Source organism: Culicoides brevitarsis, chromosome 3, assembly GCF_036172545.1.
Source record: "Culicoides brevitarsis isolate CSIRO-B50_1 chromosome 3, AGI_CSIRO_Cbre_v1, whole genome shotgun sequence".
In the NCBI taxonomy this organism is placed as follows: Eukaryota; Metazoa; Arthropoda; class Insecta; order Diptera; family Ceratopogonidae; genus Culicoides; species Culicoides brevitarsis.
This window is the reverse complement of record NC_087087.1, coordinates 30,090,987-30,118,793: the sequence shown is the minus strand read 5'-3', so window position 1 is coordinate 30,118,793 and position 27,807 is coordinate 30,090,987. Positions and strand designations below refer to the sequence as shown.

Sequence of the window (27,807 nt, the reverse complement as noted above, 5' to 3'; positions counted from 1 at the left end):
TGTCATTATCTTTATAGCTACACTCCGACGGGTCTTGCTCCTGATAGTCTTTATCTCTCGTTTCCTGTAGCAGATCAAAGTGCAGTTTTTTCGAAAACTTACGTTTTGAGACCCGAAACGGTTGAAAGTTATTTTTATTTGTGGCGCTCGACGCATGACCAAAAGTATCGAGATTGGGCTTGGGAAATGGTTGAAGCCATTGAGAAGTTTTGTCGACACCCGACGGGATATGCAGGACTTCAAAATGTCTTCGATATTAGGTCGGAAGTTCGTGATGTGCAGGAAAGTTACTTTTTAGCAGAAACTTTAAAATATTTGTATCTAATTTTTGCGGATGATGACTTGTTGGCACTCGATAAATGGGTTTTTAATACTGAAGGACATCCTTTGCCCATTTTGAAAAAGTGAACTTTTTTTTAAATAGAAAATTTAATTTTTTTGAATAAAAAAAATTATTTTTCTTTAAATAAAAAAATATTTTTTTCTTAAATAAAAAAAAATGTTTTTCTTTAATTAAAAAAAAATAAAAAAAAATAATAAATTTTAAAATCATATAAATTTAATTTTTTTTCTTGGTTAATAATTTTTTTTTTGTAAGAGAAGAGAAATTTTTTTTTATTGATTGTTCACCTTAAATTTTTTTTAATAATTTTTTTTTAATTTTCTAATTAATTTGTAATATTTTTTATTTTTATATTATTTTTAATTAATTAATTAATTTTTTTTAATTTATTTTTTCTATTTATTTTTTTTTATTTATTAATTTTAAATTTATTAAATTAATTATTTATTTTTCCGGATTTTCGTAAAGTTTTTTTTTATTTTTTTTTTTTTTGTAATTCAAAAAATATTTAACAACTATGAAGTTAAATAGAATTTTTTAAATTTTCTTTTAGGTAAATAATTTTTCACACTTCTTCAATTTTTTCTAAAGTTTTCACTTGAGCTTGATGATTTTTGAAAAAAATATTAAAAAATTTAATATTAATTTAAAAATATTAAAATTTAATTATAAAAAAATAAAATTAATTTATTAATTATTAATAAGTTAAATAATTAAAATTAAATATTAATAAATTTATTAATTTTTTTTAGTAGTTTTTTGATTTTCACAAATTTTTATTAAATTTTCTCGAATTTTTTAAATAATTACGAATTTATATTTATTTCAATTTTTTTCTCATTATTTTTTAAATATTTAAATTTTTTAAAAAATTTTACCAATTTTTTTTTTAAATAATTTATTTTACTCAAAAATTTTTGAAAATTAATTTAAAAAATCTTTCTCAAAAAATTTTTCTTTAATTTTCATAATTTTCACTGAATAAATATTTTTTAAAATTTTTAATTTTTTTACAATTTTCAAAATTATTAAATAATAACTTTTTAAAGGAGTTCCTCAATTTTTTTTTTTGAAAATTATCTCAAATTAAAATGCCAAAAAGGTAAAAATCAATTTTCGTCTGTTTTTAACACAAAATTTCTCATCTTGTTATTTTTGTTTTTCTTTTTTTAACTGAAATCACTTTTTCTCATGTTATTAACACACGAAAAAAAAATCAAGAAAAACAAGAAGAAGATGAAAAATAAATACCAACACGTATGCACTTGACAAATGATACACGCTAAAAATTAATGAAGGCAGAGTTGATTGCTTTTTTCCGTTCCATCTTCCTTACCGCGCTGAGGTTTTTTTTTTGGCCAAGCCGATTAATTAATTAATTTGTCAAGAAAACAATTGGATTTTGTGTCATTTTTTATTCAGTTAAATCCTTAGATGAGTCGTCTTTTCCGGATTTTTGCCATGATTTGACGTTTTACCAAAGGCCACATATCCATCGAGCAACCTTCCAAATGACGTTCAATGAGGGAAATTTCTGTTGTGAATTTTTCGGAATTATTTTTCGCAAAAATTGAAAAATTATCTTGAGGCTTTGGAGATTTTTGAAAATTTTGAAGGAGAGGTTTTGAGAAATCTTTTCGGTAAATTGAGCATTTTCGCTCGAAATTGAACATTTTATGAGGAATTTTAAATAAAAATTTGATTTTCTTTTCAAAGCATACTTTATTCCATTTCCCGTATCCCGTTAAATGTCCTTTTTGATGAGTTTAAGTTCTCAAATTAAAAAAAAAAACATATGCGAATATAAAATAGATCTCCATTGAAGTTTAATCGCGTCCCCATCCCCAAGAGTCGGCATGTCCCAATCCATGTGGGTGATGATGATGATGGTCTCCGTGATGTTCATGCTCGTGCGTGATATGATGAATGTGGTGCTCCAAGGACTCAAGTTCTTCCTCTGAGAGGGCTTCTAAGGATAATTCTTCCAAAACTGAAAAATTTATTGTTTAAAAATTAATAAAAAAAATTATTAAAAAAAAATAATTAATTTAAAAAATAATTTTTAAAAAATTAAAATTTAATTTAATTTTAATTTAAATAAAAATTTAAAAATTAATTATTTAAATAAAATTAAAAAAAAATATTTAAAAAAAATTAATTAAAATTTTTAATGAAAAAAATTTATTATTAAAAAAAATTATTTTCAAATAATTATTTTTTAAAAATAAAATTTTTAAATCTAATTAATTTTAAATTTAATTTTTATTTTTAAAAAAATTTATTTAATTTATTTTCAAATTTAATTTATATTTTTTTTTTTTTTTAAAATTAAAAAAAAATCCGGAAAAATTCAAGTCTTACTCTCTTCAGTCTCCTCATGTCCATGATGATGATGATGATGCCCTTCCCCGAGATGGTGATGTCCTTCGTGATGATTATAGCCCCAGCTTGGATCGGCAGATGGATCAGCGCTCGGATCGGGACTTGCGACGGGAACGGCAACCACAAAGGCGAACAACGCCATGAAAAGAAAAGCAAAAGCAGCGAATTTCATTTTAATTTTTTTTTTTATGATGAAAAGACTTCTCGACTGAGAACTTCTGATTCAAGTGAAATATGAGCTGAAAATGATGCAGAATAGGAAAATTTTTTCAAGCTTTTATAGTGAAAAGAGATCGTTCTAATTTAACTGCCAATCGGCGAGACAAGACAAGGCACGACGAGATTTTAATTACAAACTTCCGAGATTTTTATACTTTCATTTTTTTATTGCTTAACTATTTATTTCTAGAATACTAAGTAATTTTTTTTATCTTCTACGACCAAATCCAAATCCAGGGAATCCGCCGTAACCGCCGTATCCGCCGTATCCTGAAATAAAAAAAAATTTTTTAAAATATTTATTAATTAACTTTAAATTAAATAATTTAATTTAAATAAAATTAATTTTATTTAATTATAATAGTTAAAGAAAAATTTAAATAATTTTTTTTAACAAAAAATAAATTAAACTAAATATATTTTTTAATATTTTTTTAGTTGGAGAAATTAATTTTAATTATTTTTTAATATTTTTTAATAAAAATAAATTAAATAAAACTTATTTAAAAAAATAAATAAATAATTAGATTAATTAATTTTTAAATTAAATTTAAATTAATTAAATTATTTATTATTTTTTTAAATATTTATTTTTTATTTAATTTTTATAATAAAAAAAATAAAATAAATTAATTAAATAAAAATTATTATTTAAAAAAATTTAATAAATAATTAATTTTTGACAGCAAATTTATTTTAATTAATTATTTATTTAATTTAATTATTTAATTATTTAATTTTAATTTTTTAATTTAATTTTATTTTTATTCAAATTTTTTCTTTATTATTTTTTAAAAAATTTTCTTTACCTCCATATCCTCCATAATGTGGTCGATATCCGCCGTATCCGAATCTCTCATTTGAGAAGCTTCCAAAGCCGCCAAATCCTCCGAAACCTCCAAAGGAACGCGACGCACGAGCTTCTGGATCAGCTTTTGCCCGAGCCTCTGACTTTGCGAGCGCTTTCGAGATCGGTCCACACATCACAAATGATGCAAAAACGACCAAAATTGTGAAAAATATCACAAAATATTTCATTTTTTTTTTCTTTTTAACTTTGTTCCTCACAAAAATCAATCCAGTTCACAACTAAAAATATTTTTGTAATTGAATTCAGCTTTTATAGTCCTGGGAGGTTGTTGTTGTTTTTGTTACAAAAGATAAATATTTACGACGAAGAAGAAGAAGCAAAAGAAGTGTAACTGGTTCGGTTTGTCATATGGTTTTACCCAAGGCGTTTCTTAAAAAAATTAAAATTAAAAAAAAAATTAAAAATAAAAAAAAATTAAAAGTTTAAAAAAATAAAAAATAAATTAAAAATAATTTTTTAATTAATTTTTAATTAAAAAAAAAATAAAAATACGCTCAAGCTTAAAAAATTTTGTTATTCAAGCCATTTTTGGATCATATTTTACGAGTCATTTATACGTCATAATATTTTATTTTAAGATCAGGTTTAAGTTTTTGCTAACGGATTTTTATCTGGTTTATGCCGGTTGTGAATTCGTGAAACATTCCACGTGTTGCCAAAAAAAAAAAAAAATTGTTTCGATAAAAAAATTAAACACTTTAAATTTTTTTCTTCGCTTTATTTTATGCAAATATTCAACAATTGTCGATTCAATACAAAATTCAATTCTCTTCGGAGCAAAGTTTGCCATTTGCAATAATTAAAAATTAATTTTCGCGACACTTGTTGCTTTTTTCATAGTCTCCATTTCGGCACAAAATTTAATATGCATTATAACTTTTATAACTTCTAAAATATCCTGGATATCCGCCGTAGTAGAATACTCTCGATTTCGATATCGGTCGTCTCCAGTATAAATCCTCTTCAGAAAATGAGTTGGAATGTGAAAGTGAAAACGAGAACAGCGGGTCTGGCTTTGGCTCAGGAACGGGACTGGCGAGCACAAAAGTAGCAAAAATCGCAAAAATGAAGAAAATTGTTAATACCTTCATGATTGAGCTTGAAACGATTCGGATTAGAACTGAAGCGTAATTTAAGTCGCACACGACAATTTATAGAAAAAATAATTGCATAAAAGTGGGAATGTTTAATTGCAAAGACGTCAACAACTGGTTTCTATAAAATTCTAGATGCGTTGATGCGAAATATGTTAGAAGTTGCATCTGTGGCTTTTTTTATAGCAAAAAAAATTAAATTTCATTTTGGCTTTGTGGGCGTTTTTAATTATTTAAATAAAAAAAATATTAAAATTTTGAAAAAAATAAGGTAATTATAAAAAAAAATTATCAAAACAAAAAAATTAAATTTAAATTAAATTTAAATTAAAATTAAATTAAAATTAAATTAAAATTAAATTAAAATTAAATTAAAATTAAATTAAAATTAAATTAAAATTAAATTAAAATTAAATTAAAATTAAATTAAAATTAAATTAAAATTAAATTAAAATTAAATTAAAATTAAATAAAAATTAAATTAAAAATTTAATTCATAATTTTTTTTTTATTAAAATTTGCCTTAATATTTTTTTTTTTTTAATTAAGAAAAGCGATTTTAGTGACAATTTTTTTTTTATTTTAAATTAAAATTTTTTTTTTAATTTTCATCTCGAATATTACCTAAAAGGTTTCATAAGTGAATATTTTTGTATGAATTTCTGTCATTTTTTTTATAAAATGTAATAAAATAAACTTTAAATGTTTTAACCAAAAAAGGAAAAAAAACCATCAAAAAAATATATTTTATGTGCAACGGTATTTTTTTTTAAATTTAAATTTTATTATTATTATTATTATAATTTTTTAAAAATTATTTTAAATCTTTCAAAATTTTTTTTGAATTTTTACCATTTAAATTTTTTTTTGTTTAAATTCTAATTTTGTAAAAAAAATCTTATAAAAAATTTGAATTTTTTTTTATTAAAATTTGCTTCAAAGTTTTAAATATTTTAAGAAAAAATTTCGTGTAAATTTTTTTTCAAGTCCTTTATTCTTTTGAAAAATCACCAAACCTCACGTCACACAAAATTCATTAACATTCAAATTTCCCAATAATAACCGACACAATAAAATAAATACATATCAATGACATGTTAATTGCTCTCTTTACTGCCGTTGTTAAGTCGTCTGAGTCATCGAGATATTTGTATTTATTTACCGGTCAGTATAGGCGATCGATAGCAGCAAACAGCCTTGAGAGAAACACAACTTCTCAGACTGACGCGCTGCTGAACAAACAAAACATTTGCAATTATCAACACTCTCTCTCTTGTCGTTTATGCAAATTGTCGTAATATTTATGAGCGACAAAAGCTGCTGTTTCTCGTAAAATGTGTAATTGTCACGTTCGTACGAAATATCTAATAATTTCTACAACATTCGTACGACGACATGTTAAGACAAACAAAATAAACAAGTTAATAATCAAGAGTATGTTCGCACTTGGATTGTTTGCCTGTTTGTTACCACAACCTCCCATTTTGCGAGAAATACTTTGCATAACATATTGACGTTTGTATGTTTTTAATGGTACAAAGGGAATTTTTGTTTTTCAAGAAGACTTTTTGCTCTCGAAGAGTTTCGTGCGTTCGTTTTAAGATGAAATTTGTATAAAAAAAAGTAATTAGTGGTTGTTGAGACGATTGACTTAAGTGCATTTTTGAGAAATTTTTAACCACGTGACTTTTTTTATCAAAAAAAAAATTGAACCACGTGACTTTTTTGATCCAAATAAAATTTCTAAGCTAAATTTTTTTATCCAAATAAAATTTTGAACCACGTGACTTTTTTATCCAAAAAAAATTTTGAACCACGTGACTTTTTTGATCCAAATAAAATTTCTAAGCTAAATTTTTTTATCCAAATAAAATTTTTTAACCACGTGACTTAATTTTATCCAAAAGCATTTCAAAAATTAATTTTTTTTATCCAAATAAAAATTCTGAACCACGTGACTTTTTATCCAAACAAAATTTCTAAATTAATTTTTTTTATTCAAATAAAATTTCGAAGTTAAATTTTTTTATCCAAATAAAAATTTTAAACCACGTGACTTTTTATCCAAATAAAATTTTAAATTAATTTTTTTTATTCAAATAAAATTTCGAAGTTAAATTTTTTTATCCAAATAAAAATTTTGAACCACGTGACTTATTTTTATCAAAAAAAAAATTTAAACCACGTGACTTTTTTATCCAAATAAAATTTTTAAACCACGTGACTTTTTTTTTATCCAAACAAAATTTCTTAGCTAAATTTTTTTTACCAAAATAATTTTTTTTAATCACGTGAAAAGCTTTTTTTTAAACCACGTTTCGAAGTTAAATTTTTTTATCCAAATAAAATTTTAAAACCACGTGACCTATTTTATCCAAATTTTCATCTTTTTTAAAAAAAATCTATTAAGACGCAAAAACTCGCAAAAACGCATTTTTTATATTCAAAAAATCTAAATGCGCTAAAAATGATTATTTTGAATTAAGTTCATTTAGAGTTCACTTAAATAAAAATAAACAAGTCACATGTAACGTACAAATCAATTTGTGTCGTATTCGTCTGTTGTACCATATGACAGTAAACAAGTTCGGCAAGTTTTGACGTAGTATGTTCAAAATAAATTAACGAGTTTACAGTCACTTGTCTTCATACTCAAAAAAATCACTTTGCTCGTATTTCGTTTCGCTTTGAATCCATCACAGAGCCGTTTTCGACTTTGAAATGCCTTCAAGTGAACCATATCTGTCGTACAGCCCGCTATTAGTTTCGTTTAATTTAATCAAGTCAAATTGAACGTCAGTCAATGTCCATCAGTCGTTGAGATCAGTCAAAAAAAGCCGTAAAACGCAAAAAATGCAAAATAAATTCCTTTTCCTCGTCGTAATTTTGGCCGTGATCGCAAATTCGTATTCCGCGCCATCCTCCTCGTGCGACATCGACGAGACAGCGGAAGGTTTCGATCGTTTCTGGCAAAAGACCAAGTGCAAGGTGAGTGGCGCTGCGGATGCCGTTGCCGAGTTTGCCAAGGACGCCTACAACGCCACGAAGGAAGCGACAGATCCGGTGATCAAAAAAACCGTTGAAGGCACGAAAGATTTGTACGGGAAGACGAAAACGAAGCTAAAGGAGGCCAAGGACTACGTCAAGGATGCCTTCAGTGACGATCAAAATCACAAATCTTCCGAAGAGACTGACGATGCGAGCGTTGTTCCTCTCGCGGGAGGCGGCAAAGTGATGGAAGTGCCAGCTTTGGACATTCGTGGACAAGATGAAGGCCAAAAAGCGACAAAAACGCGATAAAAAGTGATAAAAAAAGGGAACGGAGTACATAAAATAAGTTCAAAACTGTGAAAAAATCTAAATATTTTTTTTTTGTTAAGAGTTAAGAGAGAGAGAGAGGAAGCATTCTCAAGGTTACATTTAATTTTAATGATAAGGAAATTGTCGAGACACGTGTTTTGGTTAACGCGTAATTTTGTGTTAATAAATGCTTAATTGAATAATTGTGTGGTTATTTCATTAAAAAAAAAAATAAACGCGTAAAAATAAAAATTTGCGGTTTTAATAGACTTTGAAGCTCTAACGAACCGAAAAGTCTTCGACAAATTGGATGAAAAATTGATTTCTTGCGCTTTAATTTTTTAAAAAGATGAATTTTTAAAAGTTTTTCAGTTTTAATTCGACAGTCATGAGTATTTTTTCGTATTTTTTGTTGTTAATTTTTTTAAATGTCATTAAAGGGCAATCAAATAATTCTAAAACACTGGATTTCAAAGAATTGATAGAAGCGAAGCAGAAAATAAATGAAAATGAGTCGACAAATGCAACGGTTGAGCGAAAAGTGCGATTTGATGAGAATAAGAGCGGTTATTATCCAAGTTATATGGACAAATTGGAGGATTATGTGAATGATGAGGATGAAGGGTTTCAAAAAAAGGTTAAAATGCAGGAAAAAGAGGCAAAAGTTGAAAATAAAAATATATTTAAAAATATTACATACGGTTATTGAAAAAAATTATTTTAATAAAATTAAATAAAAAATATTTAATTTAAATTAAAATTAAAAAAAAATATATTAAATTAATTTTCTTTTAAAAAAAGAGCAATTTAGCTTACTTTAATAATTTTAAATTTAATTAAATCGTTAAAATTTATAGAGGACTACAAAAAAAATTTACCTATTATGCTATTATTTTAACTTATTTATTTATTTTTTTTGAACTTTTAAATAAAAAAAATATTAAAAAAAATAATTAAAAAATAATAAATAATAATAAAAATAAAATAAAAATAAATAAAATAATTTAATTTTTAAAATTTAAAAAAAAATTAAAAATTACCAAATATAAAGCTGAAAAAATTAAAAAAATAACAAAAAGAATTATATAACGCTTTATGAATATTTTTTTAATTCTCTTATAATTTTTAATAATTTTCAATTTTTTTTTTGTAAATTACAAAAATTAATTTCTTAAATTTATAACGCGAAAATATTTTTTTAAAATTTTAATTTTTTTTTAAATTTTAGTTTTTTAGTTTTTAAAAGTTTAGTTTTTACATTTTGTTCTACAAGATTTTATAATTTTAATTTATAAAAATTTTTTACGTATTGAAATATTTTTAGTTCGATTTAAATTTTTGGTACCTAAACTTAAAATTCCTTAAAATAATAAAAAAAAAATAAATTTAAATTTCTAAATATTACTTTTAGAATTAAAAAAAATGTTGAAAGCAAAGCTTATGGCGTTAAACTTCAGTATTTTTTCATTTTTTTTTTTTCAAAGACTAAAGTTTCTATTTAAAATCTGTTCAAAATTTAATATTTTCATTTATATTCGAGTTTTGAATGAAAAATGATAAATTTTTTTGAGAAAAATATTCATAATTATGATTTTTGTCGAATCAAGTTAGTTTAAGTTCATAATAATCTTTAAAGAATTTTTATTTTATTTTATTTTTTATTTAGAAATTATAATTTTTAAATTAAATTTAATTTCAAATTTTTAAATTTAATTTAATTAATTAATTTTTAATTTCTAAATTAAAAAAAAAATAATAGAAATTATAATTTCTAAATCAAAAAAAATAAAATAAAAATTCTTTAAAGATTATTACGAACTTAAACTAACTTGATTCGACAAAAATCATGTTAAAAATAGAAATAGTGTGAATTTTTTAATCGATTAACAGCATTCCATTTTCAACATTTCAACAATTATTGGAATTCCCCATTTAGTGATGTTGAATATTCATCTTTCGCAGAAAATATTTGTTTTAAATGTTTCATCTTCTTCGAACGCTTTTTTATTCAATATAAGCTTAGTTATCCAAGTTATCGACTCTCAGTTTAAATTCACCTTTACTTTTGACAACACTTCTTTAAAAAAAAATGAATTTTAAAATTATTTTTCTGTTATCGGTTATTGGCATCGTAACTGGTCAAATACGCAAAAGACCTTCTCTCGAACAAAACGACGATATTTTACTTGACGATAAAAAATTCAAACAAAGAGCACTTGAAATCTTTCAAACAAGCAACGAAATTCCGCAGCGTTCATTTTACATCTTAGTGCATGAAATTTTTAACAATATCAGAGACAGACCAAGAGATGACGAGCTCTATGCTGAAATTGTGATTTTTACTTTCGTCAGATTATTCGAACTTGTGTATCCAGTGCCTGAAATTAAAATAGAAAAATCCGAGTTTGAGACTTTAAGTCAAGCAAAAGTTCGAAATTATGCCAAAAATTTCTATCATTTAACTCGTGAAGCAAGAATTTCAAATTTAGAAGCAATTGCTCAGGCAATTTACGATGAAAATCATTTTGAAAAGATCGAACGAGGAAAGGCTCAAGCGACAACTTGGGCAGCTTCAACTCTGTTAGAATTATTTTTAAGGCCTGATGAAAATAGTGGTGAAAATATTGATGAAAATTACCATAATGATGAGCCAAATTCCGATGACATAGTTGAAAAATTTAAATTTGCTGTGAAAAATGGTCAAATAACGGATCCAAAAGAAGTCCTGGACTTTGTTCTTGCTTCGTTAGAAGAAATTTCGCCGGAATTTAAGGAGCTTGGTTTCGATAACGATCAATTTCTGGAAGCTTTGACTGAAGAATTTGTCAAAATTGGAGAGTTTGTTTCTCATGAAGGAGTTTCCAACAAAGATCTCGAAAAAATTGACAATCCTTCGTGGCGACGAGATTATATGCTTGCCCTTTATTTGGACGACTTTGATGGATTGGATCACGAATCACGTGTTTCTGAATTGAACAAAATTTTGGAAAATAATAAGCGTTTAAAGCCAGATGGCGCTTTACAAACCTTTATGGCAATTTCTGATTATTTTTTGGCCAAATTAGGCATCGATAAGAACTTTCAAGTAGAAAAATTAAACAGAAATAGAATTAAAAGGAAAATTTAAGAAAAATATATTAAAATAAATTTTCATTAATTAATTAAATTTAAATAAAAAAAATAAATTAATTAAAAATTTAATAATAAAAAAATTAAAATTAAAAGAATTAAAAATTATTTAAAATAAAAATAAAATAAAATTTTAATTTGATATAAAAAAATAAAAAAATAAAAATAAATAAAAAATAAAATTTAATTTAAAAAAATAAATTAAAAAATTTGATATTAAAAATTTTTAAAATAAAAAATTAAAATTAATTAATTAAAAAATAAAATAAAAATTTTTAAATAAAAAATAAAGTAAAATAAATTAGATAAAAATTTAATACTAAAAAAATAAAAAAAATAAATTAGTAAAATTAAATTTAATAAATTAAAATAATTTTAAATTAATTTAAATTATTAATTAATAAAAAAATGTTTTTTTTTATTTTTATTTAAAAACTTAATATTTAGAATCCAAAAATTTAATTTCATATTTTGCTCAGTTTAATTCAAGAAAAATATTTTTTTCATCCCTGTTTATCAATATTTTCCGTACTTAATTTTTGTTTATAATTATTGCAAAATTAATAAACAAAATTCAAATTTTATTTAGACTAAAGTAAATCGATTAGTATCAATCTAACATTCAATCTGAAAGGTTTTCTCTTTAATATTAAAATGAATTTCAAAACTTTTTTAATTATCTGCTCATTTTGCATTTTTGCTGATTCATTCTCGGTTGTCGAAAAACCATCAAACGATCGTTTTATTGATTTTTGGGCATTTTTACGTAATCCAGAAACTTTACCAGATCCACAAATCACTGAGCTCCGAATCAATCGTGAACTCAAATCAATGGTTGAGGCAAAAAATTCCGATTTGGTCAGCAAACATTTTATTTTAGCAATTAAAAGCATTGTCGAAGGTAAAGTTGTAGAAGGAAGTGCAATAAAATCTGACGAAGATGCGAACCTTCTCTTGATTGATTCTGTTTATGATGCCTTTAAAAGACTCAGTGATAAGGGATATTTGCAAGGATTGTTGAAGGAAAATTCAGAGGAAATAGTTGATGATTTCAAGGATGCGCCAGCTTTTGATCAGAATGATATTGAACGCATTCAGAATTTCATGGAAGACAGAGAAATGTAGTTTCTTATCAGTTTTTTGATGGATTTGTTATCAGTTCCTAATAAAATTGTAAATCTCTTGAGAATTGTTTTTTTTTTGATTAATTAGAGAGTTTTAAAGCTCAAGGTCATTTTAAGGTCAAATGTTCAAACTGGACAAAAAATTCTGAAAAAATCATAAAAATTTTAATTTAATTTTTTTAAAATTTTTCCATGTGTTTCAGTAATAAACTTTAACAAATTATTTTAAAAATATTTTTTTTAATTAAAAAAAAAATTAAATTATTAAAAATAAATTGAAAAATTCATGAAAAATATTCTATGAGTAAATCTAAAGTTTACACTAAACTTTTACCTAATTCTGTAAAAAAAATTAATTTTTTTTTTAATATTTTAAAATTTTTTTTTATTTTTTTTTTAATAAAAAAAAATATTTTTTAAATTATTCGTTAAAGCTAATTACATGAAAGAGATGGAAAAATAAAAAAAAAAATTAAATTTGGAACTTTATGATTTTTTAAAAAAAATTTTCCGAGTATAAACGAAAATTAACGAACTCAAATTTCTTCTCTCAATATTTATTTCTTCATAAAATAATCTCTTTTGAAAATCGATCAGTACTTATTCCGCATTCAAAAGAAAAACATGAAATACAAAATTTTACTATTTCTTTGGTTCATCTTGAATCTCATTTCCATCATTTTTTGTGAAGATTCTGAAGAATTGAAATCTGATAATTTTTCCAACGAAATGCACTTCACCGAGGAACCTCTTGAGCTTCGACGCAATAAAAACCGTTAAAAAAATAAAGACGCATATTTTTGTGTAAATCTTTTTATTTTTTATTGTTTGTCCTTCCATGTACATCAAACAAACCTACTCGAGTGAATGAACACTTAAATTAGCTTAAATTACCTAAATTGATCTAATAATGAGATTTTTTTCGTGTTTAAAGTGAATGACTTAAATCTTAGTGCGCGAGATACAAAAAAAATAAGAAAAAAGCTCGTTATCCTAAAAAATCTTTTCGTACCACGGTTTTTCCGTTACCGAAGGCAACATCGACTTGATGTCATCGACAACTTTTTCCTCGTCACTCTTGAATCCGTTTTTCACGAACTTAAAGCCGTCTTTGATGGCATCCACGGAATCGTCGTAGGCCTTTTCCAATGTGCATCCAAGTTTCTCGAAAAATCCTGTCTCGACAATGTCTTTGGCGATGCAAGCTCCTTGCGCATAGGCAATGAAGCAGACGACGACAAAAGCGAGCGTTATTGATGGTTTCATTTTTTTCTTTTTTGAAATTTTTTTCGGTGCGAACAACTTCAAACTCTGTGCAAGTGGCTTAAACGTCAGACTTAGACTAAAAGTTTAAGCAGATGTCGTGAGACGATTTTGTTGATATCATTTAAAAGAATCATCAAAATAACAGTGTCAATGAAGTAAATCGTTGTCGGCGTTGATCTTTGAGCGGAGAGAACTTTTTACGCATTTTATTTTTTGTTTTGTTACGTTTTGAGGTTTTATCTTCACTTCATTGAATTAACGTTTGAAGGCGAAGTAGAGATAAGCTGCGATGCTCATGATTAAAATAATGATAAAAACTGGAATTATCCAAATTAATTTTTTTTTGTTTCATTTGCTTTCGTTGAAACTAAAGTTTTGAAACAGTTGTTTCATCTTTGCAATTTAAATGCATTCATTAATAAGCCAAGGATTGAAGCTGAAAGAAAAATTGAACAAAAATTGGTTACTTGATAACATCCATAAATGATAAAAATTTCACATTGAAACTTCGTACTTCACTGTAAGATAGCTTTCGTTGAAATTGAAGTTTTGTATTTTCGTCTTCATAAATTAGCCAAGGAATGAAGCTGAAAGAAAAAAGAACAAAAATCGCTTAAAAAAAATTCACATTTTTGTACTCCTCAAGATTTAAAAAATTTTCTCATTTTAACACTCCTCAGTATTTAATAAAAAATTTCTCATTTTAATACTCCTCAAGCTTTTTAAAAATTTTCTCATTTTAATACTCCTCAAGCTTTTGAAAATTTTTCTCATTTTAATGCTCCTCAAGCTTTTGAAAAATTTTCTCATTTTAATACTCCTCAAGCTTTTGAAAAAAGTTCATAGGAGACTCCATAGTTGTTGGAATAAATCCATAAATTGGCAAAGATAGTTTTTCACGAAAAAATTTCTCATTTTAATACTCCTTTTAGCCGAAAAAGCTGAGAGAATCAAGAAGAACAACATTTTTCTTCGTCTGTTAGTCCTTGAATGATGTTATAAGGATGAATGATTTTTAAACGATTCTTGTGAATTATTACGTACCTTGAAATTGCTCAAACAAGTGCGTGGATGGACAAATATATTATCTTGAATTATGGTCGGTTAATGAAAAGCTATGTAAGCACAAGCAGCGATGCCAATTACGATCATTACGATTCCTATTAAGACCAGCCATATCCAATTTTGATTTTTTTCGTTAGCTTCTTCGTTCATTTTTGTTTCTAATACTTTCGATAAACTTCGATATGTATTTTCTAACTTTATTTCGACATGCTGTAAAGCATATCCATTTTGACAATTCAAGTGGATTCGTCTTTCTGTTTTACAAATTTTTTCTACGTCGTTAAAGACATTTCGATTGATCATCAAGTTCTTTCGGATATCTTTCGTTTCATGAAGATTCAAGTCTTTCAAGGCATCTTCAATGATGGTTGAAACGTTAGTTGGTACAGTGATGTTAGTTGGATGCCCTCCAAAGATCCATAAGCCACGATCATAAGAATCAGGAGTTACTTGATAACATCCGTAAATGGCGAAATACTTCTCAGGAGAAAGTTTTATGGCATATTGAAAGTCTGTGTTGTTACAAGTAGGATCGCTATTTTGAGACCGTTTGAGCTTGGTTTGAAGTTGAGAGTGATGGTCTTCATAAATTATCCAATTGTCATGTCTAAAAAATTCATTGTGAATTTTAAGAAATATTAACAGAAACTTCACAAAAACCTTCTGAGAGTTCATAAAAAAACATTTTAAAAAACTTCAGAGAAATCCTTGAAGTGAACCTTGAGTTATAGCATTTCAAAGGCTATATGGTTTTGATATAATGGTATAATTTGTTCATGAATTTAAAACCATACCGACTTTGACATACTATAACTCAAGTTCTACTTCATGAATCTCTCTAAGTTTTTTAAAAATGTTTTTTATAAGCTCTCAGAAGGTTTTTGTGAAGTAAAATCTCAAAAAAATTTAAGAGTTAATTCAGGTTGAAAAAGTATGAGATTGAACCCTTTATTTAACTTTTAAACTTTCAATCTCATACCTTTTCAATCCTTGAGCCTTGCCCTATGGGCGAAAAACAGATTGATCCCTTAAGGGATCAGGTTAAGATCAATAAGATCTTAAGAGATCAATATGAACCCTTAAGAGGTCAATTTCATCCCTTCAAGTGATCAATTTAACCCCTCTAGGAGATTAATTTGATCTCTTAAGGGATCATATTGACCTCTGAAGGGATCAAAAAATTCCCTTAAGGGATCATTTTGACTCTTAAGGGGTCAACCTGATCCCTTAAGGTATCAATCTGACCCGTTTTTCGCCCATAGGGTGTGAGTCTTTAAAACCAAAAATTACTTACTGCTTTTTCTGCCGTATTCCATATGTGTTCAAATCCAAGACACCACAATTAAATCTCATTTGCGTTTCATTTGTGTCTAGACAGGTTAGATCAAAAAAGTAGTCACTGATACTCACTGATTCTGGAAAGTCGTATGCGAAGAAGTTCAAAGGAGATTTTGGGGATGTTGGTATGAATCCATAAATCGGCAAAACTTGTTTTTTGGGCACGTTTCGTGCATTGATAAGGTTGAGATTGTTAAAGTTGTGGATGACTTCACTACAATTCAAATTTATTGAGGAAACTTTGGGACAAGTGCCTGATACTAAGTCAGCTTTTACTAACTTTAATACGGATAAAATCACGAAAAACAACATTTTTCTTACTCGTTTCGACTTTGAATGAAATCCTTATTGCGTCTTTTGTCTGAAAAGTTTCTTAACGAAAATTGAAAAAAAAAAGTTTTAAACGTTTCTTGTGAAAATTTGTTTGTACCTTTAAGTTTTTTCCAAAGTGCTATTAAAGTGCTTTAATTAAAACAGGAGCGTAGGAGTATCCAAAGTTTTCGTTTAAACTAACGCAAGGCTAAGTAAATGCCTGTTCCAATAAAAACGATAATCAACAGTGCAGCGAGTAAAATAAACAAAATTCTTTTATGGCTCTTCTTGGTTGTATCCTCTTGAATTACGATTTGTTTTTCCTGAATAGTTTTTTCTTTCAAAACTACATTATCGAAAACCTTCCGTATTTTGCAATCTAAATGCATTTTTGGTTCACTTTTGCAAATTTTTTTTACGTCGTTAAAGACATTTCGATTGATCATCAAGTTCTTTCGGATATCTTTCGTTTCATGAAGATTCAAGTCCTTCAAGGCTTCTTCAATGATGGTTGAAACGTTAGTTGGTACAGTTATGTTACTTGGATGCCCTCCAAAGATCCATAAGCCACGATCATAAGAATCAGAAGTTACTTGATAACATCCATAAATGGCAAAATACTTCGAAGGAGAAAGTTTGATGGCATATTGAAAGTTGTTGTTCTTACATGAAGCTGGACTGTCGATTGAAACTTTCGGAATCAATTGAAGGTTTGAATCTTTGTCTTTTTGGATGAACCAATTCTCGTACCTATCAAAAATATTTTAGCAAGCAAGGTCGTAAAAGTTTCCTTGAACAATAAAACTCACTCAATTTTGCTTCGAGGTCCATATCGAGAATCTACATCTAAAAAACCACAAAAAAATCTGAACATGTCTTCTTCGTATTTTGAACCTTTGCATTGAATCTTGAAGAAATAATCACTTAAACTAACTGACGATGGAAAATTGAACGAAAAGAAGTTCATGGGAGATGTCGATGAAGCGGGAATAAATCCATAAATTGGCAAGGTTAGGAGACTTGTTGAATCCAGAAGTACCGTATAGTTATCAAAGTTTCGCAAGACTTCAATGCAATTGAACTTTATGCCAGAAATCTTAGGACAAGTTCCTGTCACTAACTCAGCTTCAATCGCTTTGATAGAAAATTTTAAGAGAATCAGAAAAAACAACATTTTTCTTCCTTGTCGGAAATTCGAATAACGAAAAAAAATTAAAACTTTTTAAAAGTCCAATTTTGTTTGACCTTCAACTTTTCAAAAAGTGTTCGATAATTCGATAAGTGAAAAACTGGAGAAGGAGTGAAATTATGTAAATTTTTTTAAATTAACGTGAAACGATGTAAATGACTGCTCCAATGCAAATAATGACCATCACTCCTAAGAAAATGAAAAAAATCATTTTCTGACTTTTTTGTCTTTTTTCTTTTTGACGAATGATCGAACTGTTAAGTGCAATAATTTCTTTGGACTTTTCCTTTAGGATTGTAAAGTCCATTGCATTCTTATTTTTACAATCCAAATGCATTTTTGGTTCATCTTTACAAATTTTTGCGTTTTCGTTCAACTCATTACGATTAATCATCAAGTTCTTTCGGATATCTTTCGTTTCATGAAGATTCAAGTCCTTCAAGGCTTCTTCAATGATGGTTGAAACTTCGTTTGGTACTGTTATGTTACTTGGATGCCCTCCAAAGATCCATAAGCCACGATCATAAGAATCAGGAGTTACTTGATAACATCCGTAAATGGCAAAATATTTCTCGGGAGAAAGTTTCATGGCATATTGAAACTTTGAGTTGTTACAAGAAGCTGGACTATCGATGGAAACTTTCGGAATCAGCTGAAGTTTTGAATCTTCTACGTTAATGATGTCAAATGCTTCAAAGCTAAAAAAGTTTAGTTGAAAAATTTATTTGGTCACGTGGTTAAAATTTTCAAAATGTGCACTGGGTCAAAAATTTAAAATATGTATTAGGACTTAACTTACTAATTTATCCTTTTAAGGTCTCCAAACTCGTCTAAAATACCACAAAAAAATTTTAATTGATCTCCAATATCTTCATCCTCACAATGCAACTTGAAGTAATAATTACTGATGATGGATGATGGAAAATCATACGAAAAAAAGTTCATTGGAGAGTTTCGTGACGATGCAATAAATCCATAAATTGGCAAAGTTATCATATCTGGATAAGCTGTCGAAGGTACAAAGTTTCTAAAGTTTCTTACGACTTCACTGCAATTGAACTTTGTGCCAGAAACTTTCGGGCAAGTTCCTGTCACTAAATCAGCTTCAATATTTTTTACCGAAAATATCAAGAAAATTATGAAGAACAACATTTTTTCACCTTGTCCAAGTTTCGATTAACGTTTTGACGTGGAAATTTTTAGGAAAATTATCCAATCCAATTACTTTCAACTCTAATGAACCTCATTCTTCAGTTACTTAGTCACTAATCCGCACAAAGTACAATGAAGATACATTCCGTCTTTTCAAAATTTTTTCGTTGATGATTTTTATCGCATTTTAATAAAGTGCTTCCTTTTCCATTGTAAATGACTTTGTAAGTAAGAGCGCGTTGTAATGTAACAACGTAACAATGTATGATTATCGGTAGACCTTGTTGTTTGACGTATTTGAAGTAAAAATTACTTCCTTACGTAGTTTTACTCAGTGATGGAATTTTTGTTTTGAAAATTTAAGTTAGTGAAATTTTTTTAAAGTTTTTTTTTAGTTTAAAAGAAAGGTTTTTTATTTTTAAAAATTATTTTCGAAATTCGAAATTGTTCCTTCAATTTTAAAATTTTCGAAAATGTTCTTTCAATTCTTCAAATTTTCGAAAATTTTCTTTTAGTTCTTTAAATTTTCTTTCGATTCTTCAAATTTTCGAAAATTTTCTTTGAAATCTTCAAATTTTCGAAACACTTCTTTCAATTCTTCTCATTTTCGATTTTTTTTTAATTCTTAAAACATTCAAAAATTTTTATATACATAATTATTTTCGAATTTTCAAGAATAATTCTAAAGTGGTTTGGAAAAATTAATTTATTTAAAAATTTGTACCTCTTTGAATTTCTGATAGCTTTATTAAACCTTTCGATTTTCTAAAACATTTTTAAATTTTTTCGAAAATTGATTTAAACATATTTTTAATAGTTCGAATTCCTCTAAAACTCAAAGTTTTTTCGAAAACAGTTCTAAAAATGTTTCAGATTTTCAAAAGTAAGGTTTTCGAAAAATTTTCGAAATTTCGAAAATCGCTTTGAAGTATTGATATTTTCGAAATTCGATAAAATTTTTTTTCGAAAATCTTTAAAGAAAAGTATTCGAAAAATTTAGATGGATTTTTTTCGAAAATCATTCAAAAATATTTTTTAGTATTAAACAATGTATTCGAAAAATTTGGTAACATTTGTTTTTTCGAAAATGTTTTTGTTTTTTTTACCAAATTATCACTTACCGAGAACCTTTTAGTTCATTAACTATATTCTGACATAGCAACGCAGCAATTTTTTTGTTTTCCATTTTTCTTTCGAAATAATTTTGTATGGCTTTGTAATTATAACGAATTAATGAATGAAGCCTGTTATCAAATTGCTTCACCTTTCACATAAATACGCTAATTGCACGTTATCATTTTTTGCACATAATTTCATCATCATTTTTTTTTTATTATGAGTTCTGTTTTGTTTTATGGTTTTTACGGAAAAAAGACTGGTACCAGGCACGAAATCGAACTACGTTCCAACAATGGGTTGTCAAAAGGTCATCTTCGCTCTCTCTCCTTATCACTTGGCGATGTTTTTTTTGTAAGTAATTACGAATGACATTACATCGAATCAATTTTGAATTTTTTTTCGAGTTTAATTAATTTTTGATTTTTTTTTTAATTTTTTTTTAAATAGCGTTTCGAATCATGGACATCCTACGAAGGAAATCGAATTCAAATTTTTGTAACCAATTTTTTCTTAGAATGCAACTGATTCTCAATACTCTTTCATAATAATATTTACTTGTACGGGATTGATAAGAAACCACAAATACTGATAACTCTCGCGATGCGCGCACTCATTTCTACACATCCAATTTATTTTGTGTGTCAGAGTCAATCGAATCACATTTTCTCCCAGTGTTAATTTTATGATTGTTCGGTACGGATCATCTTTATAAAAATGTTCGAACGAAAAATGTCGACGAATTTAGCGTTAATAGCTGTCTTTTTGTGTATTGGAGCTGCAATTGCTGCCTCTCATCGTGACCAGCGAATTTTAATGCGTTGTGAGATCCCGAATGCCAGCGAAAGTCTCCTGAATGATCTCGTTCCAGGCACAAATGACACAAGTGAATGCCAATGGGTCGTGTTCTATCGTGCCCACATGCTGAACATCCCGAAGCGCATCTTCTTGCTCTTTCCCAAGACTGAAGTACTGAAATTCTCAAGAGCTTCGTTACAAGTCATCAACAACGGAACCTTCGACAATGCCACAAGTTTGAAGCAACTTGACGTCAGCAATAACGAATTGTTGTTTATACAAGATTTCGCCTTTATGGGAGCCTCTAACTTAACATCGCTTGATGTCAGTATGAACCGCATCTCAACCCTAACTGAAAACACTTTTGCTGGTCTCACGAGTTTACGATTCCTGAACATCGGCTTGAACGCCTTAACTACCCTTTCGGTAGCAACTTTCCAAAAAATCCCAAATTTGGTGATAATTCGGGCTCATATTAACAAAATTGATCATATCGATCCTGACACGTTTGAAAGTCTTCCCTATCTGAAGGTCATAGACTTGGCTTTGAACAAACTAGAATCACTCGAGCTAAGGTTGAATCATACAGACATCTGTAAAGTTAGTCTGACTCACAATTTATTGAAGAAATTCAAAATGACAAGTACCGACAAAAGTGTTCATACCTACGGAAAATGCGGCTTAGGGATGATCTTGTTGAAAAATCAACTTACCTCAGTGGAAATTGATCCAGACTTCCATGTAGATGAGCTCGTTATGGGTTCCAATAACATCACAGACGTCAAAAATATCAAAGTGAACGAAGAAACTGTCGAATATTTCCATCTCGATGACAACCAGATAAATTTGAAAGCGGGAGACTTGGATAAATTCACGAATTTACACAAATTGGTCTTGAGCAATAATCAACTTACAGGCATTCAAGCAAATACTTTCTTAATCTTGGAAAATTAGAAGAACTCGATCTCTCGAAGAATCCCTTGGGTGTCTTGAACTTTACTGATTTCGCTGGGTTACAAAATTTGGACACCATGATTTTATGCGATACGGAAATTGCCAAGATAAAATATGCAGGACTTAAGGAAACACTTCCAAAATTAGACACCATTAAACTGACAAAAACTCATTGGACCTGTAGTTTCCTCAAATGCACAATGGACAGATTCAAAGCACTTGGTATTCGTTTGAGAAAAGTCGCAACTGTCATTACAGATCCCGAAAATTACAACACCGTTGCGGGAATTTTGTGCATTCCAGACGAGATGAAATCCTTTACGAATGAAACAATTCACGCTAAATCCGACGAAAGTTGCGACGATGATGAGGATTATGCGGATTTAGAGTACATTGAAGGAAATTTCATGACAAATTTGCAGGCAATTCCTTCTATGACGATGGAAAATTCGCATAAAGCTGCGATAGTTTTTGGTTCGTTGACGTTGTTGGCAATTGTAGCTGCTCTTACGTACTTTGTGGTTCAAAGGAAGATGGCGGGATTCAGATTTAATCGTTTCAATGAGGATCTGAATTCAGCATCGCAATTGATTTGATGACTTTTGCGATGAAACAAGGCACTAAAAACTTAACATACTGATTATTGAGAGAAGAGAAATCATGAGGGAGGAATTAATATTTTGTAGAGTTATCAATTTTTATTGAAAGAATTTTATTAATAATAATATTTTTTTTGTTTTTTTTTAGAATAACAACTCTTATCAATTCCAGAAATTACAAAAAACAAAATGAGACATTTTAAGAGCAAAATTCTTCATCAGGGGCGGTATGACCAAAAATAGTATCTGGGCATTCGGTTCAATAGCTTCATATTTAAAAGAATTCTTAAATTCTCTTTCAATTCAAAAGTTTAATAGTTTATATGTTTTCAAATTAATTTCAAAAAAATTTTAAGTGAACAAAAAACGCAAAAAAACTAAAATTTTCTAAAAGTGTCTTAAAAAAACATTGATAAAAATTAATTTAACAAATTATGTAAGACTAAGAATAAGTGGAAAGCCTCGAGAATCAAAGAAGTATAAAAGTGAACATTTTCTCTGTACCAACTTTGACTTTGAGAAACACATAAAAGAATTTGTTTTTAATGTCGAATCAAGGAAAGTAGTTCCAAAGTACGAAAAAACTCTGAAGAGATGAATGATGAATCCAGTGAAGCAGAAATCGATTGGTTCTGACCGAACCTACATAAATAACGTATTATGTGTTGATGTAATATTTGGCAAATCTGACATTTGATAAACAGTCGAGAAATCAAAATTTATACGATATTTGATATTTTTCTTGCCTTATGATGAGTTGAAGGAGAACAAGATGGAACTAATAGAAGGAGAACAAAACATATACTTTGTTGAGAATACTTTTTGAAAAGTATGAACAAAGGCTATGCTTACGAATGAAATTGAGATTTGTATCAAATGAATCAATCCAAGTCCTAATTGAGGATTTTCTTTCTTGAGCTGAGATGAGAGCTCGTGAAGTACTGAATAGATATCAAGCTCCATGAAAACGTAACAGAATTAAGTTGATGTCTTGTACGGCATTCAAAATCAAATTCTTTCACATTTTAACAACTATTTATTTTTAATCAATTCAGTCCGTTAATCTAGGGCCCATTCTTGTCAACTTGCCCAATTGCCAATTAAATCAAGACTCCATCCCTGACAAACTCCTCATTCACTCAAAATAGACTCCGACAAGTCCCATCTTTGTCAGGCCATTCTCCCACTGGACAACACGCATGTTTGAGATCTTCATTGCCGGGCGAACTGCACATCATTTCATTTGCTTCCGAAACTGGTTTCGAAGTTGTTGTCTGTCGCACGTCTACTGTCACAACTGTGTGATTCGCAACAAAAACATCCTTGATGCGATTTTGCAGCTCTTGCTTTTCCGCTTCCACACAATCTGGGTTAGGCTTTTGGGCGATACCAAGTAACTCGAGCAACTTTGATTCCGAGTACTTGTCTTTGTCGCATGTCCGCTCGTGGGAATGACAAAAACAGATGGAAATTGAGATGATGAGGAACACACGCGTAAACAACATTTTTGCTTGAAATTTCATAGACGACTGATTTTTTTTTGTGTTTAATAATTATTCTCTGCGAGAGACTTTGAATAATCAGGTTTTTTTTTTCGAGATAAATATGACTTGGTTTTGTTTTGTAAATAAACTCAAAGAACGTGTTTTTGATGCGAAAAACGGGTTTCTGTGCATTTGTGACGTCATTAAATTTGAGTTAGAGGCTGGTCTCTGTTATTTGATAGCTGGCAGCGTCAAGCAATCTCCGAGTATACACTCCATTACTTGCGCAAAGTAAACCTCGTTCAAATATTTGCTTGCTTGCATTCTCCACTCATTTGGCAAAAACGAGCTGCCTGAACAAAAATAAATCCTTTGTTGGTGTCGTGCAAACAAAAATGATTTTTTAGAGTCAATATCATCAACACACAAAAACATCAGAGAGTGATAGAGAGAACACAGTGTATTTGCGTTTGTGTTTTGGCATTCATGCGAAATGCTTTTCGAAAAAAAGGGGATGCAATTTAATGCAAATATTTATGTGAGGATTACACCTTGTCAATTCCGGGTCAATTGTTTTTTTTTGTTTAATTATTTTTAGGCAACGGATACTAATGACCTGACAATAAAATGAATTTGGGGATTTATTTTTGGATTTAAAAAAACCAGGCGAATCCATTTTCAATAAAAAATTTAAAAAAAATAAGAAAATTTGAAAAGAAAAATTTTTTTGAGGACTTGTTACATACTTTTTAGTTCGATTTTAGTTCAAAAATTTAAAAATATTCAGATAATTTTTTTTTTATTTAATAATTTTTTATTTAATTTTTTTTATAACATTTTTAATGAGTTTAAGGAAAAATCTTTAGATAAAATTATAAATAAATTTTTATTTATTAATTAATTATTTAAATATTTATTAAATAATTAAAAATTATCAGTTAATTAAAAAAAATTAAATTAATTTAAAAAATAAAATTTTCAAAAGCTAATAGATTTTAATATTTAAATATTAAAATTTTAAAATAATTTAATAAGTTTTTATAATTAATTTATTAATTAATAATTAATTTTAAAATAAAAAAAAATTAATTAAATTAAATGAAAATTAATGAAAACTGATTAATTTTAATTAATTAATAAATATTTAAATAATTAATTAATAAATAAAATTTTATTTTATTTTTTAATTTTAATTAAAAAAATTTTTTAAACTAATTAAAAAATGTTATTAAAAAATAAATAAAAAAAATATCCAAGAAAAATTAAAAATTCTTCCATAGACCAAGTTAAACTTAATTTGATGCAATTTCCTTCAATTCAGTTTAATGTTTAGTTAAATTGTCATGCCTCGGACACTTTTAAAACTTTTCTCTAATGGCAACGACAACAACAAAAATTTGTACCAAACAAACACAAACTCTGATACTATATTTTATTTCCTCTTCTTTCACTTACTCATTCATTCATTTATCTTTCGTTGTTTCATGTATCCAGCTACTTTTAACTCTTTTTTGTTCTTCTTCATCATCATGAATGACAAACTTTTCAAATCTATAATTTTCTTATTATTTGCCAACTTTGTGATTTTCCTCGTTCTTCGTGTCCGTATTTTTTAAAAAAATATTTCTTCTCGAAACTTTATGTTTTTTGTCATCGAAACGTAGCTTTTTCGTTAGATTTATTACTGTTTTTAAACAAAAGTCGATTCTTTAGACTTTTTCCAAAGAAAATGAGAGAACGAAAGAGAACTTTTTACACGATTATAATTAATCACGGTTACTTAGTTCTGTCTCTCTACTTCGACTACTTGACTCTTTTGGTAAATTTTTATTTTATTTTTTCATGTTCTTGTACATTTTTTTTTTTTTTTTTTTGAAAAAAAGCAACAAACATGTTTTGTTGATTATTTATTATATTTTTCAGTACAAGACGAGTTGAAAAGAGGATTTGGCTGAATGAAGAAATAATGAAGTCTTTTGTGATGTGCAGTAAATTTGTATTCCTCCCAGTTTTTATTCACTCGACCGTGGCAAATGAAAAAAAAAGAAAAAAAATGAAGGTCTGACAGAAAATTTGTCAAGTCTCTTTTTGTCAGCAAAAAAAAGGTTGTAAAAAAGGGAAAGACTAATGAGGCAATTTATGTAAAAAAAATGCACGAAAAATTGGCTGCAACGGTGACATTTTTGTTGACTTTGTCAATTAAAGCATTTTTTACTAACTACTAACTGGAGGAAAGGCGGAAAATGTGAAAAAGATGGACTTGTGAAGTACATCCACTCAATTACGCTTGCACGAACAAACAAACGAAAAAAAATGAAGAAAAAGCAACCAACTAGACAGACAATGATTACTTTTCTGTGCCTCAAGTGATACATTTCCTTTCACATTATGATCATTATTATTATTGTTATTACTTCCATTATTATTCTATTACTTCTGCTGGCTTATTGTGAAAATTTTGTGTTTTGACGTTTTTTGTTGAAATATTAAAAAAAATTGCCGCCAGAGGTCTCTTAAAATAAACTTTTAAGCTTAAATATTTATTTTAAGAGACCTCTGGAGTCAATTTTTGATTAAATATTTGACAAAAATTGTTTCAAGAGACCTCTAATGGTAAATTTTTGTCAAAAAAATTGTTAGAAGAGACCCCTGGCGGCAAATTTTGTTCAAAAGATTTTTTAGAGAGTCCTTTGATGGTAAATTTAAGTGAAAAAAATATTTGCAGAGACCTCTGGCGACAAAATTTTGCCCGTGAAGTTGTTCAGAAGGACCTCTGACGGCAAATTTGCAGCAAAAATTTGTTTAGAGAGACCTCTGTCGGCAAATTTTACTGAAGTTTTTGTATAAAAAGACCTTTGACTGCAAATTTTGGTCGAAAAAATTGTAAGCAGAGACCTCTAACGGTATATTTTTGTCAAAAAATTGTTTGAAGAGACCTCTGGCGACAATTTTTTTTCTTATTAGTTTGTTTAGAGAAACCTTTAACGACAAATTTTGATTTAAATATTGCCTTTAGAGACCTCTAATGAAAAATTTAGGCCAAAAGTTTGTTCTGAAGGCAAATTTTTTCCCATAAAGTTGTTTAGAGAGACCTCTAACGGCAATTTCTATCCAAATTCTAATGAAAAATAAAAAAAAATAAATTTTAATAAATTAATCAAAAATTCCGAAACAGAAATTCTCCACAAATTAAAGCAACTACCAAAGCTCACTTCATAGAAATATTTCGACAGTAAATGCTAAATCCATTCATTCTCTTTGTTGCTCATGAAATTCGCCAAAATAAGCATTCGTTACTTACTCTGGACGTTTCCCATAGCAAGCAATAATTGGAATTTGTATGGCTTGCTTATCCAACCATCGCCCAAGAAAAGAATTTATTGCGAACGATGATGATAAATATTCCGTCAGATTATCGTTTTTTGATGGATAGAAGCTCATAAAACCATATCGATGGAGACGCCTTGTTCACGATTTGTTTCTATTCTTTCTAATCTCCCGGATACGCTAGACAAACCAAACATCAAATAAGAGATGTAACGTACTTCAATGCTTTATTTACTTTAAAAATGGAATTGCTCTGTGTTTATTTATGCCTTTCTTTGCGAAAATTTTTATCCACGAGAACGAGTGAGATATAAGATGAAGAAAAATACGTTCCTTACAACTTTTCCATAAATTTATGAGGTAAATTATTCATTCGTTTTGCATTTTTTTTACGTTCTTGACAACTGATCTCTTGTTTTACTCGCGTTTTAAGTAAATTTCAGAACAAAAGTAACATGAAATCCTTTTTTGTCGGAGGAGGTAATTGGTATTTTACTCAAAAAGGGGAAATATTGAACGCCATATGGTGAGAAATAGTGAAAGCTCGATTTTTTCAAGCCATCTGGGAGACAAAAGTTGCATAAGAAATTTAATGAAATTGATAAAAGTTCACATTTCCGGTTTGGGGGCGCTGTAACAGGATATGGAGTTACCGGAAGTAGTCCATATGAGGTTCGTAACTGGATTTCGTTATCATTTTTATTCGTCTCAATGATGCGGGCGATTGGTATTTTTTGATATTTTA

At 27.8% G+C, this 27,807-nt stretch overlaps 2 protein-coding genes across 2 annotated transcripts in view; one reads left to right on the top strand and one right to left on the bottom strand.

Moving 5' to 3' along the window:
• LOC134835854 (potassium voltage-gated channel protein Shaker-like) overlaps nucleotides 1–27,807 on the top strand; it is a 250,526-nt gene that overhangs the window by 57,593 nt on the left and 165,126 nt on the right. The gene's annotated exons all lie outside the window — the stretch shown is intronic.
• On the bottom strand, nucleotides 3,096–4,925 carry LOC134834423 (claw keratin-like). The gene is made up of 3 exons (XM_063849072.1): nucleotides 4,901–4,925; nucleotides 3,754–4,184; nucleotides 3,096–3,214 (listed from the first exon to the last, which is right to left on the bottom strand). The coding sequence occupies exons 2-3, from the start codon at nucleotides 3,980–3,982 to the stop codon at nucleotides 3,153–3,155; spliced, it is 291 nt and encodes a 96-aa protein (XP_063705142.1). The 5' UTR covers nucleotides 3,983–4,184; nucleotides 4,901–4,925; the 3' UTR covers nucleotides 3,096–3,152.